Source organism: Lactuca saligna, chromosome 9 (assembly GCF_052625555.1).
Source record: "Lactuca saligna cultivar CGN05327 chromosome 9, ASM5262555v1, whole genome shotgun sequence".
Classification (NCBI taxonomy): Eukaryota; Viridiplantae; Streptophyta; class Magnoliopsida; order Asterales; family Asteraceae; genus Lactuca; species Lactuca saligna.
In genome coordinates this window covers 46,999,004-47,017,374 of record NC_136425.1, presented here as the reverse complement: position 1 = coordinate 47,017,374, position 18,371 = coordinate 46,999,004, and the positions used below count along the sequence as shown (strand labels likewise).

Here is an 18,371-nt window from a genome sequence, read left to right as displayed (position 1 = left end):
GTATTGAAAAATAAATCTCTTTAAATCTAATATATATATATATATATATATATATATATATATATATATATATATATATATATATATATATATATATATATATATTCATAAAAAAAACCATTATATATATTTTTATTTTTTTTATTGGGAAAATAATTTAAAAAGGTAACGAAGTTTCAAAAAAGTACAAAAAAGACCATTGTAGTTTTTTTTGTACACAAAATACCATTTTACCGGTTATTATAAGTTATCCGGTTTTCAAATGTTCAAAAAATACCATTGTTGTTTTTTTAATACAAAAAATACCATTAATGTTACTATTTGTACACAGAATACCAACAAAATACACATGTGTTCAACTAAAACATTCTGGTAACCAGGTACTTCAGGTAAATGGGATGAGAAGAGCGTAATCAGCAAGTGCTTGTTTAATTTTTGTTGAAATTGTTGGAAAAGATCTTACTTCCACCGTATGATCCGCCGAACAAGATTACAGGTGACGCTTCGGCTGACAAATTTTTCTTCAAATCGGTGATGAGAAGAGCGTAATCAGCAAGTGTTTGTTCGACTGTTAGATAAGCTAAAGTAGAAGCGTTCTTGTATGCCTCTTTTTGGCTTCCATATGACATCAATTCACCATAATATCGATGCTAGATCAAATCACGCAGCTTTTGATAAAATTGTATTATTAAAGGTCTGCAAGTGAAGAAATTAATGTAGAGTAGAGTGATTAGGGCTTTTACTTCGGGGAAGATGACCATGGCACCAAAACGAGGGGCGAGTTCCCAAACGAAGTCGGTGTTGGCAGCGAACCATCCGATGTCGCCTTCGTTGCCGCAGTAAAGGAAGATTGGTCCCAAACGATTAGGGCTTGGGCCCACCCAGTGATCGGAGTTGATGAGATAACGTCGTTGGAACTTGGGAAGATCATTGAAGCTGAAATGATCAAGAGTCTGATCAAAGTATCGTGTCTCGTAAGTATACATCGGCTGAACAAGAATGTTTTGGGTTTTGAGAAGCCGTGGGGATTTGCCGAGAAACGGAGGTGGCCGGCAAGATTCCGGCATTGATTAAAGTAGGCAGATTATTAGGAGGAAGAATAAGAAAAAGGGTTTTTCCATGGTGGTGGAGGTTGGCGATGAAGAACAGTAGTGGCCGAAGTGAAGTGGAGGGTTCTTTATAAAAAGTAGCTAAATTTCTATTACATTCAAAGAAGGAAAAATGACTTAAAAAGGTAACGAAATTTCAAAAATATACAAAAAAGACCATTGTTTTTTTTTTTGTACACAAAATACCATTTTACCGGTTATTGTAGGTTACCCACAAGGTTTTATTTGAACACATATATACTTCATTGGTATTTTGTGTATAAAAAATATAGTTTAATGGTATTTTAAGTACTAAAAATAAAACAATGGTATTTTTTGTACATTTTTTAAACTTCATTACCTTTTTAAATCATTTTCCCTTTTTTATTCCACTATTCTAGCAAGTTTATTATTAATCTTCTAATTTTATTTATTTATCGATAATACTCTTAATTTTTATTTTCTAATTCATGAAAACTGACACTTTTCGCACAAACTCATAACTTTTTTTGTATTTTGCGGTGTTTTTGATAGTTTTTCAATATTAAATTTTGAAGAAAACATTTCATTTTTTTCAAAACAAAAAAAAAAGATATCGGAAAATACTTCTTAAATTTTACTGCAAACTGCTTGATGATTATAGCAGGTGAAGAACAACGGTTTAAGTTGTATTGACATTTTAGAATATTTTTGGGATCAAAGAGAATGACAACTTCCAAGCATTGATCTATGTTTGAATATAATTTTAACTTTTATGTTTTCTTTGTTAGAAATATTTTCAATCTCAAAAATAATTTAATCCATAATAATATCATTAGATTCATTTGAGACTTTTTTTTTCATCAATAGTAACATATATAACAAAATATATATTTTTAGGAACGGCGGCATATGTCAACAGAAGCTTTTTCATATTATTTCAACGAAGATCCTAAGATCGAATCATCAAATAAGGTAAAGACTACCCCATAAGGATTCTAGAGAGAAATTCTCCGCATGAGAAAATAATTTTTTAAAAAGGGTTTGCGGGAGTTTGAACTCTCAATTTCAACATCCAACCTTACATGTGTATAAAATTCATGCCTTTTCCTTGGAAGTCATTGACATATAAAAGCAAAATATATAGACATTGATTAGTATTTAGAAGCTGACATTTTGATTTGTTCTAAAAAATCTAAGATTTCAACTTATTTTAACTATTGTTCTCTAACTGTTAAAATATTTGAGCGTCGTAGATTTTAATATGTATTTTACCAATAACTAGACAAGTCATTCTTTATTTTTATTTTAAAAAGGTCAAATGTTTCCTTAAGATTTGTTTATAAAAAAAAAAAAGTCAAAATGAACAGGTTTGTCCACAAAAAAAAAGTTTTGTAAAATATGGTTTTGTTTTCGATAAAGTAAAGTTCACTGGTTTTGTATAAAAAAATGAGATTTTTTTTTAGAAAAAAAAATGTGTAAAACTAAAAGGTTAACGGTGAACCTGATAAAGAACCAAATCGAGAAAAATGAAAAATTATAAGATCTTCTTTTAAATTAGAAAAATATTTAAACGGAAGAAATCGTACTATAAGATCTTTTATACAACTAATTTTATTTGATATCACTTTTATTATAACTTTATATTATTATTTTCCATGATAACAACATGTAGATGTAGCGATGCCATTTCTAGAAGGGAAAATGATGCAACGGCCATATTATGTATTTCGACTTTACTCATTCAATCTCTAAAGTTTTTCTCGTACCTCTTAAGTGAATAAACTGTTTTTGTCGTATCGATTTGGTCACTTTTGACAAAATGAAGGGATAACTGGGTTACCCCTTTGCCACATGGACATTGACTTTTTACTTTTGGTTCATATGCATCTTTCTCACACACACACACATAAAACCCCACCTTTTGATAGAATGCACCACCGCTTCTTCTACCTTTCTAATTGAATCAACCGTTGTCCAATTACACAGAATTAGGGTTCTTAAGGAGGGAATCCACCATCATCTTTAACCGCCATTTTTGTCATCTAATGTTGGTCCTTTATACAACTGGATGTTTTGAGATCATCGATTGAAACACAATTGTTCGGTGATTCACACAACTTCATAACGAAAATCGAATGTGGGCTCTGTAACTTTGTTCTCAAACAGAAACTGTTCGTTGATTCAACTAGGGTTTATGCTATAAGGATTACAACAGGTTTATAACAAAATCGAACAAACTCTTCAAATACCTTTCTTTTTATTCCAGGTAAGTTATAGTTCACGATTCATAATTTCAATTTTGATATCGCATTCGTTACTGAATTGAGAGACGATGTAGGGAGAAGCAATAGAGACAATTCCGAGCTTTATAGAAGAATGTGGATCATCGCTTTTGCTTAACGATTTTTCACCTCTAAGACACGTTCATGGCCGGAAAGAATAAATTAGGAATAGTCGAATAAAGTATCTGATTTTGGGCTATGTAACTTTGTTCTCAAACAGAAACTATGAAATGTGTGTGGATTTGAAGAAGATAGGGATTAATGAATGAGGTGTGATTTGTTGGTTAACTATGTCTAGGTTGTTGTCATCCCTCTCTATCACTTTCATTATTGGGCAATTGTTTACAGATGGTGGGGCCATTGAGGCCATTGAGCTCTGATCTCATCAAGAACAATACTAGGTTGATTCGTAGAGTTTTCTTCAAAGTTTTAATCTTGTTAGGAGCACAATTGATTTTAGTCGATCCAGGTGATGAAAATGAAAGAAAGAAGAAAATGGGTGGTCAACATTTTGGGTTTAGAAACACACCAAGCACCGACAACAATAGGCAGCGATGATTGTTCACAGTTGGCGATGTGAAGCAAGCTTCAAAGTTGCTCGGTGGTTTGTGAGACATATGAAGAATTTGGAGAGAGAGAGAGAGAGAGAGAGAGAGAGAGAGAGAGATTTCATTTATTTTTTAAATTAACTGAAAATCCATCTCGACACATGAAACTTGCTACTAAAGGTAGAGGGTCTAAAAAAAAGTCACTAATAACTTTGTTCCTAAAAGACAGAAAAAATCTTTAGTGACCAAAAAGGCAAAGTTCAAATACATAGCAGGACAATGTGTCATTTTCCCTTGCTGAAATGATTCAATATGCAACATTCTTGCATCAAACTAAATATCAAAATCTTAACACACCCTTTATATCAATCAAATCAAAGATACTTTAGTACTATATGTCAAAAAAAAATACAGCTAAAAGGATGTTAAAACAATATTATTCAATAATAAGGTACTTGTAAGATTGGGTGCACCACCTAAAATATGATGCAAGTTACAAACTTAAGAAATTATTTCAGTAGACCTGCTAATGCAACCAACAAAGAGCTAACACATCATTTTGATTACTAATGTAAGTTGTTGAGTGTAGAATAATGTCAGCACCAAGGGTAAGAGCCTTCTCAAGTTGAGAGATGTAACAAATATTCCATTGATGCAAATTGTTTGGCTCCTTTAACATGACATTGCTTAAAAACTAACTCAAGTTCAACATACGTTAGAAAGAAATGTCTCAATGGGTATTCTAGTCTTCTTGCAGCAATATGTGGTGGTGATGATTATGTGCCCACCAGCCAGAACCAAAGCCAACATAATTTAGGTTTAAACAGTAGAAAACATCAAACTTTTGGATTTTTATGTAACCCACCACCACCACCCAATCTTGATTTTAAAAAGTCGCAACAATTATTTCCATAAAAATGTGTCCAAATACTCATTCGATGGTTTGTCACGTTTTTATTGTTAATATGAATCGAATAAGTTATAATTATTTATACCAACACTTATGTTAGATATGTCATATAATATGTTAACATATCTAACCAAGAGAACAATTGTCGACGTCGTCAAAACACAAAATAAAGGTGGTTTCAATTTGCCCTCGTCATAGATACCCCTTTAATACCTTACGTTAAATAGGTGTAAAAATACTATTTTAACCTCAGTATTGTACTTTTTTAATCAATTATTGTAGTATTATTGTTGATGTGGGCCCCAACCCAAAACCACCTTTTCAAGTTTCATGTTCCTCAACCAAATATAGAAGAACATGAAAATGATTTTATACGAAAAGTGATGCATGCATAACAATTGTGTATTACCACATGATCAAAAAGGTGCAGAGATAAGAAGTTTGAAAAGCATGCATGTAAATGTGATTATTAAAATGCTTGCTAAAAGATACATCATCAATCTATTTCTTTCTTTCTCTCTAATCTTCCATGTATATAAGACCAAGAAGAAGATTCCACTGTATGTTCAACATAGTACACCACCTTCAATTCTTCCTTTCCCTCTGTACACATCAAGTAAAATATAAAAACAATTGTGTCTTTTGGGTTTATGCTACTATAATTGTTAAGTTCTTTCAGGTTTGTGATTACCAAATAAACACTGAAATCAACTAGTGATAGGATCTAGTAACTAATTTCCTTCCAACTTGAAGTAAAAAATACCCCTTAATAACAAATACATATATCATATTAGAAACCAAACATAAAAAATTACAAACTTGCAGAGTTCATGTGCAAAAAAAATGTAGTAGGTCAAAAAGACAGAGTACCCAATATTGAAGAAATGAAAGAATAAATATATCATTGAACTCAGAAGAAGTGATTATATATGCATACATACCAAATAATCTTATATTCACATAATATACTTGGGAAATAACAAAAAATGTGGTTTCAACACATTGAGAGAGAATGAATTCCACAATATTCGAGTGCATTTAGAAAACATTACTCAACCAGAATCTAAAGTCATGTTAAAAACAAACTTTAGGTCATAAAAGAATTGAACTTTCAAAAGAAAAAAAAAAACAATACCGTATAAAATAGTGTACATTGCGCATTATTAAATAGTGTACAATTGTACATTGCTTACTCTTCAACTTCTTCGAGATGGACCAAATACTCAAAAATAAAATCAAAAACCGATCAAAATCAATGTAACTGATAAACAATATAAAGCAAACAAATAAGTATAAAAGAGAAGTAAATAAAATCAATATACAAACTAACAAATAACGGTAAACAGTGTTTCCTGCTCCTGTGAAAAGCATTTTACTGGTGCTGTAAACAGTGGTAAATAATAGATATACACTGACCACATAAGAGAAAATATAGAAACAGATGACTACAGAAGAAAAAGTGATAGACAAACAAATAGATGCTATTTACATCTGCAGTACATGTAATAAGATACAGGACGAAATAGAAAAAAAGTGAAAAGGCAGATGGAATAGCAAAAAACAGGAACCAGTAATGTGAACATACAAGAAAAAGAAAAAAAAAAAAAAAAAAAAAAAAAAAAAAAAAAAAAAAAAACTGATTAATCTGCCTTAGTGCTTAAGGCAAGAGGACGCCACCACAATTGTACAACAGCATGACGCCAAGATAATACCATAACAACTGTGGTGTAAGGCTCTATATATGAAATATGCAAGTGCTTTCTAATATAGGGAAGAGGTCGAGTCAATTCTTGAATGAATCACAACTGAGACAAACTGATCAAAGAGACGAAATCAATGAAAATTTCGATCTTGCACAACCATAATATCAGATAGACACATATGAATGATAGAAAATGAGTACTTGTCAAGATACGGTAAGGTGATCACATTCACACGGACCTGTCTTTAGTCAAGATCTTCTTGTCTAGCGTGACCACCACTCCCCTGGTTGGGATCTCCAGAATTGTTGTTCCCTGCTCCACTATTGCTTGTCTCAGCAGGCGTACTGGATCCCGTGAAAGGCCATGGCAGGTTTATCCTAAACCTTCTCTCCAGAGTCCTTGGTGTCAGAGGATTATCTTGAGAACCACCACCAGACGCTGCAGCGCCTACAGAACCACCACCGCTAGAAGCTTGGCGTGACCTGTTCTCATAATCTGGGTCGTCCGTAGGCAACTCATACCGGCAAACAGGACAGGAGTTATGCAGCTCCAACCACGGCAAAATGCAATCCTGATGGTACATGTGCTTACATGGCAACTGTTTCGCCTCCTCATCAAGTTCAAAGCTGTCTTTACAAACTGCACAATCGGAGTAATCTGACTCCAACAACTGTTTCGTGATCTTGATATTAGGAAGGTTTTCGACGGCTGATTTTGATGCAGGGGGAGTGCCATATCGATTAGGATCATTTTCAGCAAGCTGTTGAATCAATTGTTCTAACCCAGGACCAATGAAGTAATCACCGAGATTCGATGGGAGACGAAACCCCGACGGATCTCCATCTGTGTTGTTTTCAATAACAAACTGGATGTTCGCCCCACCTGCTCGTAAGGTGTTGAGATAATTCTGTAGAAATGCAAAAGGATTAAACTCTCCAGGGCTCTGGACACCTCCAGGTCGAGACATCGGACCACCAAAGAGTGCCGATAGATCATTGGGATTCTGGAAATCGCCACTCCCAGCGCCGGCACGGGAAGTGGTGGAGAAAACGAGCGGGAAGCCAGAGGAGAAAGAGGAGAAAGGCGAAGGATCTTCGAAGGCAAGAAAAGGATTTGGGGTTTCCGGCCTAGGGTTAGGGTTTTCGTATTCCTCTAGGAACCCACCGTTGCAATTGGGACAAACGAGTTCAGAGAAGGCGGTGGGCGATGGTCTGATGGACACCGTACGGTTGCATTGGTAACAGAAGTATAGCTGAGGGGCCGCACCGTCGCCACCGTTACCACCGCCGCCGCTGTAGACTTCTTGTGACATCGTGTCGATGCAAATTCAAAAATGGGTAGAGAAGCACCGGTTCTTTATGGAGGAGATTAAGTGGCAATATGTGTATTTAAGTGAAGTATGTGGGCTCTTCGTTAACTTCTTCAATTCAAACTTGGGTAGCTCTTTGGTTTTTTCATTTTTGAGTAAACTATTTAAATGTGGTTGGTAAATGGTAATTAGTAATTTCTTTAGTCTTGGATAAAAAAAATCTTATTTTTAAGGTTTTTAATTTGACTAACATGCTTCTAGCCCAACAATATCTAATTTTGTCACGGTTCAAATCTCTTCTAAAACATATGTGAAATTAAAAATAGATTAAATTTATTATTTCAAACAAAAAAAACTATTTGACCAACACCGTGATCTGACCCCCTCCAATATTAGCCCACAAAAATGTGTAGGCTCAATGTGAAAGAAGTTATGAGATTGGAGGTAACAATGGTCGGAACATCTGCTAACTAAGATAAGTAAAATATGTTATTTGCAATAAGGTCGAAGCTAATGACGAAAGGACCTACAAAGGTCAACATGTGGGACAACCGCATAACCTATATTAAATGTACATGACAAGAAAAGAGGATCGGGGTTGAGATGACTCCAACTTTTTTGAAACACTTAGGGTGGTTATATGGACCATTTGGACTTGGAAAGTTGGTATCTTGTGCATGTTCTCTAAGCCATGCAAGTTCTATAGACACTTTAGGTCTTTTTGATGTTTAAAGTTTAGATCTGGTTGGATTGGAGTGTCTTAATGGATAAAGTTGAAAACTTTATCCATTAATACGTTGTTAAGGACCAAATCTAGAAGTGTGGAGGATTGACTTAATAGAATAAGTCATTTTGCCTTATGAATATGACATGGGCGCAATGTGTCTTTCCCACACGCAACATGTCTTTTTGAAATACACTTGTTTAAGTTGAGAAAACTTATTGTTTTGTCATTTTGTGGGCGTGGGGCGTCCTTATGAGGCATGGGGCACCTGTTTAGCCAAGTTGTTGACTTTTTGACCTTTTAACTAAGTTTTACTTTAGGTCAAACTTTAGGGTTTTAGGTCATAGACTGATATTTGACCTTTTAATTAGTGTTTAAGTGGTTTGTAGTATTATGTTTCCTGCGAGTTGTGGTGATTGTCTGCTTTGACTGTGAGGTGAGTCTTTTCACTATACTATGTTTGGACACGGAGTGTCATTAAATGCTTGTTGTCTTTATAACTCTTGTAGTATGTTTATGTGTTTGTTAGTTGGGGCATGTTTTTATGTTATGTTGGGTGGATCCCATTATTCATGACGGGGCCCAATACTTAGGGTGGGGCCAAATACTCAGGATGAGTCCATTATGTAGGGTGGGTCTCGTTACTTGTGTTGTATGTGATATCTTGGGAAAGAAATCACTAAGATTTATGCTTATGGTTTAAGTTTAAATGTTTCAGGTACTTCTGTTAGGAAGGGAAGAACCCAACCTGATTGCATGACATCCTCCAAAGAATTCCACACTATATGTTTTATATTTTAATCTAATGTTTGACGAGACTACATTTTATATACTTTGGTTATCTTTGATGGAATGGAAATAAATGGTTTTATATTATTTAAAATGAAAGATTTACTCTATATTTTAGGATGTTACAATTAGCATCTTTTTCCCACCTTAAACTATTAACTATATACATATTTGTGCATTTTATCCTCAAAACGATCCTAACTAAAGTGCATGAGCTTATCCTCAAGGCATTGATTGTCGGTACGCGACCAACCTTGTGTTTATTGTGATTATGTAACAAACTCTAAAACTTCCCAGGATACATAACATTGTTTTAACATTAGTGGATCTCATTGGTATTATTTTTTATAGGTTTTCTACATGCTAAGACACGATTATGTGCAAAATAAACAAACAATAATACATGTGTTCATGCAACCTATATGAATCTAAGTTTCATTCTATTATTACAACTACGAAAAGTAATAAGAAAGTTTACATACCTCTTTTAAATTTAGTTATATCCTTGTTTCAGATCTAGTTCTTGCCACCTTACTTGGATGAGAGGACCCACAATAGAATCTCTCTGATGGTTCATATCCAAGAACACTAAAGAGAAAAAGAAAAGAAAACTAAGAGAATGGAGGCAAGATCGAAATTTCGATTACCTTAGGAAGAGGAAGTAAGGGTCATAATTTCTATGAGGGGATAAGCAATAGGGTTTAAACCCTAGCACCCTATTTATTGGCCTTCAGTTGCTTAGTCCCAAAGCAACTCCAAAACCCTACATAAACCTTATCAAATTTGTCTACCTCTATCCCTTAAGGGTTATGGAATGTTCCAGTTAATTAACAATTTAATTAATTAACATTCAACCCATTTAATCAAATAATTATTAGTTAATTCCAAAATAGCTTCTAATTAAATTATAAAGTCATGAAAATTTAATAAACTAATTTCTCCTAAATTATTCTTGTCTTTTATTTGCTTAATTGGATCTTGAGGGTAGCCTAAAAGTAACTATTCTATTATTAAAAAATATTATCAATAACTATGACATTGAAATTGGATCTTGAGGGTAGCCTAAAAGTAACTATTCTTAATTGGAAATTTCACACTTTTTACCTTTAAATCCAATTTTTAGCTATTTCAACTTCCCCCGAAGCCCTGAGATCATTCCCAACACCCGAAACACGTCCCGAAGTGCCCAAAGAGCCCGATAAATTTATATTTTCGGTTTGAAGCTCAAGCCTCGTAGGGCCCGTTTTTCAATAAAGCTCCCGGTTATCAGCAAAGAAAGCTATCTATTAGAACGAAGTACTGCACAAATTACTATTTTAACCCCCGATTAATTCACAGTGAGTTCAATATAAGGACAACTGTATGTTATGTGTTATATGTTCAATGTGTTTTTCCATTTTATTATGATAATAAGTTATACCTTAGGCCACGAAGTGTATGACATAAGCATCACTTGGGTATTGGTATGTAGCCTTTGGCCATGAAGTGTATGACATAAGCATCACTTTGGCATAGCAGAATACAAAAACATGGATGTAAGCCTGTGTACTCTACTGAAATGATATTCTGAAATTATATTTTCTACGACACTTGGGCTGAAGTCTTATTGATGTATGTCAAGTGTTAGAAAATTGTTATGTATCATTGATTTCAAATCTTTGAATCTAATTATTCGTTGTTATGGAAAGCCTGTCATATGATACCCATTTGCCTATCTTGTTCCTTGTCCCTCTATGCTTCTGTCATATTGATATGTATACGACATAATGTTATATTGTAACTATTATCGAACTCACTAAGCGTCACCTGCTTATCCCTCTCAATGTTTAAACTATTGTAGGTAATAAGCATCCATTATAGTTTTGTACTGGTAGAAGATGTAGAATAGATAATATTATAACTTTTGTATTGTATTCCTGGGAAAGTATGTTGTAACGACCCAAAATACGACCCAAAATTTTTTGTTTAAATAGTACTAAGGTTATCAACGATTTCTAATATATCATAAAATCGTACGTCATAAATCCCAAAAAGTTATAATAGATGTGTCATACCAAAAGAACTGTAACAACATAACATAGTATCTGAAATAAACTCCCAGGACAAAAGCTGAAGCTGTGGTGTGTGCAATGGCATCATCCCGAGCTCTTCCCTTTGATTGCGAAAGTACTTGAAACCAAACTGAAACTGTAAACACAAAGCTTAGTGAGCTCCCCCATACTACCACATACCATACAATAACATATAAACACATATTGGGCCTTGCCCACTGCATCAGACCGAAGTCCGGAAACTGCATCGAACCGAAATCTGGAACTGACTGGGACCTTGCCCCTGCATCGGAACGAAGTCCGGAACTAACTGCATCGGATCGAAATCCGGAACTGACTAGGACCTTGTCCCCTGCATCGAACCAAAGTCCGGAAACTGTCTGAGCATAACATAGCATAGCATAAACATATCAACTAGCATATACACGTATACTGCATACTGCATCAGACTGAAGTCCGAAACACATAACACAAAGACATGCTTGAATCACAAAGACATAAAGCACACTGAACTACTACATCAGACCAAAGTTCGGAACTACTGCTAACTAGACGGGCCGACATTGTGGTCGTAGACCTGTTCCTACTGGAAGGAAAACTCACCTCGTAGTGCTGGCTGCTGAGATGCTAACTCTAAAAGTGGCTGACTGCTACTCTGGAACTGTCCGACTACAATTTCCAAAAACACTAGATCAGTTACTGGTAAATGTTGTCGGGGTCAAATGACTATTTTAGCCTTAGTCAAGGTCAACTCCCTGGTCAAAGTAAACTTTCAGTTGACTGGACTCACCGAGTCAGGGCGCAGATTCGCCGAGTCCCTCCTTTACTAACTCTGACTTTAACTCACCGATCCCCTTTCCCACTCACTGATTCACTATGAACTTACAACTCGAAGGGAAAATGGGGACTCGCGACTCGACTCGTCAAGTCCGAAGAACAACTCGCCGAGTCCTATCGCAGATTCCATACAATCGAATTCTAATCCATTCAAGGGCCTCTGACTCGTAGATCTGAGCCCCTGGGACCATCTGAACAGGTAAAGTTGCTGATTTTACGTGTAACTACGAAGGAATGAATCCATTTCACTCAATCACTACTTTTCTCGGGAAAAACTCATCCGACTCGCCGAGTTGCTCATCTAACTCGTCGAGTCCATGGCTATCTTCATATGACTCGCCGAGTCAAGCTTGCGACTCGCCGAGTCCATTCAGTCCCTTTGGATGGGTTTTCAGCATTCTAACAATCCTATGGTGTACATGCAACCCTATAAACCTTGGATCTATGTTTGACTAAGATACATGCAAATAATTATTTTTCCAAGGTTCTTATCCTCTCTAGCATGGCATGGGGAACTTGAATCAAATAAAGCTAGTAGAATTACTTACCTTGTAGTTGTAGTTGATTGCTTGCAGTTTTAGAGCCTAGCACCAATAGTGTGTATGCCTCAAATGGAAATCACAAATCACCACAAACTTTGGAATCTTAAGAGAATAGTAACAACTATCTTGAAATCGGCCCTCTTATTTTACTCACCACCACTAGTGTGATTTCAAGAACCAAAGCCTCCTTTATATAGTGTGATGGATTAGGTTTACCTCCATGTAAACCCTAATACCCATGTCTTTTCATTTCCATGAGATCCATGGGTTAAAGCTCCATGGAGTATCCATGGACTTTCCATGCAAGCCTAGCCCACACTATATAAATACAAGAGCCCATATTTAATTAGTCATACTTTTGATCTCTAAATTAATCCTAGATTAATTATAGATCAATACTAATTAAATAATATGATTTTATATTAATATATTAGAACTTACAATATATTAATAAATCATAACTTATACTATTCTCAAAAGATTATCCATAACTTGTTTGGGTGAAGTGAAACCCAAATGGACCATGCTGGGTCGGGTCAAGTACATACCAAATATAGTTATGAACTTAGACAATATATCCAACACCTTTTCCATACAGACCTGATTTGAGCCACGTAACGGCTCCAAATCACAGATCCAAGCTTCTAGGGCATGCTTATCACGTAAAGTTGCAAACTTTACGTGCATGCATGGCTTTAAAGGCTTCAAATGTCAAAACCAAGCTCTTAATGGGGTTCTAAGCTCAAGAGGGACCTCAATCACGACCATAGTTGAAACTTTACACTACTAGAATGCAATGAGGGTCCAGATCTGAAGTATGACCCAAACATAAGGCTCAGTCATAAAGGATTTGGGGTTTTTGGGTTTAAAAGCAACAATTTAGGGACAAACAAGATCTACTAGATCAATAAACAAGATGGAGGCTTTATTACCAGAAAAGATGACCACAACTGAGTGTGCTCTGGATCTACTTCCTCTTCATTGAACTCTTCAATCTTCTCCTTCTTCTACTTGCTCCAAAAATTCCTTTACAAAGCAACAATCACTCACACACTCAAAAAAGGGGATAGGGTTCGGTAAGAGATGCTCTGGAAGTGATGGAGGTGAGGTTGGGGTGTATAAGTGTGTTTAAATAGGGTGCAAACCCTTAAATTTGGGCTTCACCCAGGCAGGCGGACTCGCCGAGTTGCCAGCTTAACTTGCGTGATCAACCCGTCTTCTAATCGACGAGTCGGGATACAGACTCGTCAGGTACCCCTCAAGAAAGAAAAACTTTAATTAAATCACATACCATAAACGGAGAGTTACATATTTAATATGTATAAAACGTTGTAAAAATCTTAATAGTTGGTTTGTATCCAGTCTATGTAAATAAACTATCAATGTAAAATTTTGTTTTATGAATATGCATGTAGCATGTTTTGGGAGTAATATATTGTGAAGTATGAAAGTTTGGGTATTTCAGAAATACGATGTAGTTTTAGAAAGAATGGACTATATGTCTTTCATGCGACAAACCTAGCTTTATTTTGAACAATATTACCATCTTTTTCGGTTTTATTTTTGAAAATCCATTTTAACCCGACAATTGAAACATCTTTTGGTTTAGGAATTGATCTCCAAACCTTGTTTCTTTCGAATTCAACCAATTCAGATTGCATTGCAATAACCCAATTTGAGTGTTCCATTGCGGCCTTAACTGATTTTGGTTCAATTTTCGAAATAAAAAACATGAAACATAAAAAACTCTTGATGAGTATCGAGTACCTCATTATTTGCACGTATTTGAGCTCTTTTCAGCACTCCTTTATGTGGATTTCCTATAACTTGTTCTTTAGGATGATTTTTAACCCATTTATCTATTGAAGGATATGCTGAATCAAAATCTAATGGTGCATCCTCGGATATTTCTTCAGTTTCGGAACCTGCAGCAAAAATATTGTCAAATAGATCCTGAAAAGTTTCATCTTGATTATTATTTGTCACATTTAGCTCCCCCTCAACAACTTCATTGTTAGGTTGCTTCCCCTCAACAACATCATCCATTCTTCTATTCTCCCCTCAAAAAAAAATGCTCCCCCTCAATATGAGAATTCGAATGCAAGCGTTCCCCCTCGACTTGATCATTTAGCATATTTTCGCTATTTCTTGAAGAAGATGATGTCGAAGTTTCATCGACTGCAGCGTGAGTGAATGTCGAACAATCATAATGCTTTGATGATTCTGGAAGTTGATTATCTTGGGCATTGATTTCAGCATCTGCAACCCTATCTGGAACACCAAAAATTAAATCATAATCAAAATCAGACGAATTAAGACTTTCAGTTTCATCATTTGATGCATTAAATATTGGTTTTGTTCGAAACACTTTTCAACTTGTTTGATATAATAATCATCTAACGTAAAATTGAATGTTTCTTCAATTTTCCTTGTATTCTCCCCCAAAACATAGTAAAAACCGAAAATACGGGGGTATGAACTCACATTAGGGTTGATGGATCAGTTTTAGAAGAAGATTGGGGGAGTTTTCGACTTTAACAAGCTTCATTGAATAGAATTTTGAGTTTTAAGAAGTTCTAAGAGCACGGATCATGAAATAGAGTGTTAAGGAGTGAAGATTATCATACAACGGAGTTAATCATCATACTTAGAGAGTAGCTTACCCAAGAGTGATGATCTTTGATGAAGAGTTCTTGATCTTACACAAGGCTCACACGAAATTTAAGAGATAGGATATGAGAGCTTTCTTGAGAGTTATGAGTGGAGTTTATAAGTGAGAGTGAGGTTTGGATGCAGGGCCGGTCCGATTGTTTTTGATACCCGGGGAGAAATAAGAATTTTATGCCCTTATATATGTTCCATAAATGCGTTGCTATATTTATATTATAAGTACATTTATATAATGGATAAAAAAGTTACGTATGTTGCTCTAAAGAAAGTAAAGGACATTGGTATTTCTCATAATTTTTCCAAAATCAAAAGATGAAAGTTGAAACAAAATTCCTTTTTATCATGTGAAATACCTTGTGTTTCTGTTATAACTCATAAATCTTTTTAATGTTTGTTAAATCTATAAGAATGTGCTTAATTCATGCTTTTCACTAAATTAATGTACATGCTAACTTGTTTCTTAAATCCATTTACAGGAAGAGGATTTGTATGAAGTTGACATTCTGCTAAAATTCACTGCTTGTGGGCATAAGTTTATTTAGAAAATAAAATGTGATCAAATCTAAATCAAGAACTTCTAAAATAAAAATAGGTTATATTTCATATTCTACAAATTTTATTCCATTCCCTGGCGGGATAATTGAAGTCACATTGAAGGAATATGATTCCTTCACGAATAGTCCAATGGAATAAACCACACCATTCCATTCCTTGTCAGATTCGTAACTCCAAACACCATCTAAGTTTTTATTATATCTGGTAACTAAGTTTGTATGTTGACCTATACACTACAACAGAGTACAAAGGTGGTTGACCACTGGCCCTGGTTCACCCACAATAATCAATATTTTGTCCATAATTCCAAATATTCAAAATAATCAAGAGTTCAAATGTTCAATAGAAAAGCTATATGGTATTCCTCATGAAGAATCATGTAAAGATAAAACAAAAGTTTATAAAGAAATCACAGAAAGTTAGAAACGTGTCATCACACCAACAAGAAACAATTCAATTTCTGAAACAATAATAAAAACACTGTCAGTTACGGATGGCAAAAAAACCCGAACCCGACGGGGAAACCCGAAACCCGATCATTTCGGGTCGGGTAACGGGTCGTTATCGGGTTTTTTATCGGGTTCGGGGCAGGGAGTGGGTTATCCTCGCCCCGACCCGATTATATATATATATATAATGTTCAAAAAATTTTGCTGTTAACGTTCAAATATAAAATACTTATCGTGGACAAATTTTTTAGTTATTAACAATCTGGTGTTAATGATCATTTTTATGTGTTTTGACGTATTAAACAAAACTTAAATCAAATAATTTTTTATATAACGTCCAGTTTATTTTATTAAAGTGATGCATCATGTTTTTAATTTAAAAGAGTTGCTAGAACATGTATATTTTATAAGATATTGGGGTACCCTAAAAAAGAATAAAGATTTCGTTATCAGTTGTTGTAAACCGATAAGATACCCGAAACCCGACGGGGAAACCCGAAACCCAATGGGGCGCCCCGATAAGATACCCGAAAGTTATCGGGGCGGGTTTGGGAATCCATGCCCCGCCCCGAACCCACCCCATTGCCATTCCTACTGTCAGTGAACATTAATCAGAAATTACAATCAACAGTTAAAATAAATCGAACATTAGAATGAGAACAGAGAAGAGAAATCAGAATAAAAGAGCTTAAACTCACCCAAATCATAATCACTCACTATATCAATATAGTATATCTCCAGACCTAGAAGGCTAGAGCCACGAGATTAAGTCTTCATCCACCAGACCATATTAGAGAACTTAAAAATCAGATTTCGGCCAGATTATAGAAATCAGGGAAATTAGAGAAACTTGGAGCTATGTAATCACTAAGAAACTTGAAGGCACCCAAAGCAGAATATAAATTTAGAGAAAATCATAGAAATATTCAAATCAGTTATGGTTCTTACTTTTTATTTATCATACAGTGTAGCAATGGTTCTAGGCATCTGAGTCATCGAGTTCACCAATCGACAGCAACACAACAACGTGCTTCTAGGCATCGTTTCGTTTTTTCTATGAGCAATTGAGACATCGAGTTCTCTAATCGTTGATTGATAATTGTTTCGTGCGAAGTCTCGATGCCCTTTCTAGCTTTTTCATGTCCCGAACGTCCGAAATCAGATAACAAAACTATTTATTTTGGGCCACTATTATATATAATACATATTACTTGACTGATTTTAAGCCCTCAAAATGTTGCTACCATGGGTCCACTTCGCCCATGTATTGGGTCGGGCCTGTTTGGATGGTATGAAGGTGGCCGAGAATAAGAAGGGAGAAGGAGAGATGAGAGAAGAAAGATGAGACAAGATGTTGCATTGAAACAGGAGATTAACCTAGATACATGTTGTGTTTAGTGCATATACATACTCATATACATCATGTAATGTTGAGGTGTCACTAAGCCAATAATCCATGTTTTTTTTTTTCTTTTTTAACCGAGAATGAGAATGGAAAGAAAAGAGAAAGAAGAGTTTGGACCATTTTTTATTATATTCGAAATTATGTGGTCCAATATGGAAGTTTTCGGCTCATTGGGCCTATATGAGGGTTTACGGCCCAATAATGATAAAGAAAGGGGATTTACGACCCATTAATGTTCAAGAGAGTTATTCACGGCCCATAAAGGCCCATGAGAATGAAGTGAGTCATTTGAGGTCCAATAAGGCCCATAAAAGTGAAATGAGATGTTTTTAGGCCCAACATGGTCCAAAAGGTTATAGTTTCATGAAAGTGGGTCCAATTAGAGCCCAAATAACCAAGTCGTGAGTTTATTAGCCCATTAGGCCTAATAAATGATTTTAACCCGATTGGGGTTTGAATTGGGAAATTAGGGTTTCTAGTCAACCGTTGAGTATATGAGATGTATTGAATTATGTTTTGAACTTCAC

General features: G+C 35.2%; 1 protein-coding gene and 1 pseudogene across 3 annotated transcripts; both read right to left on the bottom strand.

The window, feature by feature from the left end:
• Positions 1-428: 428 nt before the first annotated feature.
• LOC145016314 (uncharacterized) lies at positions 429-1,067 on the bottom strand (annotated as a pseudogene).
• Positions 1,068-5,194: 4,127 nt separating this feature from the next.
• Positions 5,195-7,885, bottom strand: LOC145015140 (E3 ubiquitin-protein ligase RING1-like). 3 transcript variants are annotated; one of them, XR_013665762.1, is made up of 3 exons: positions 6,752-7,885; positions 5,502-5,575; positions 5,195-5,413 (listed from the first exon to the last, which is right to left on the bottom strand). XR_013665762.1 is itself a non-coding variant. In XM_078973588.1 (2 exons), the coding sequence occupies exon 1, from the start codon at positions 7,823-7,825 to the stop codon at positions 6,758-6,760; it is 1,068 nt and encodes a 355-aa protein (XP_078829714.1). In that variant the 5' UTR covers positions 7,826-7,884; the 3' UTR covers positions 5,195-5,413; positions 6,752-6,757. The 3 variants fall into 3 exon arrangements, 2 of the variants coding, with proteins under 2 accessions (XP_078829714.1, XP_078829715.1); XM_078973588.1 differs by lacking the exon at positions 5,502-5,575 and having other exon boundaries at positions 6,752-7,884; XM_078973589.1 differs by lacking the exons at positions 5,195-5,413; positions 5,502-5,575 and adding an exon at positions 6,274-6,625 and having other exon boundaries at positions 6,714-7,885.
• Positions 7,886-18,371: the final 10,486 nt, after the last annotated feature.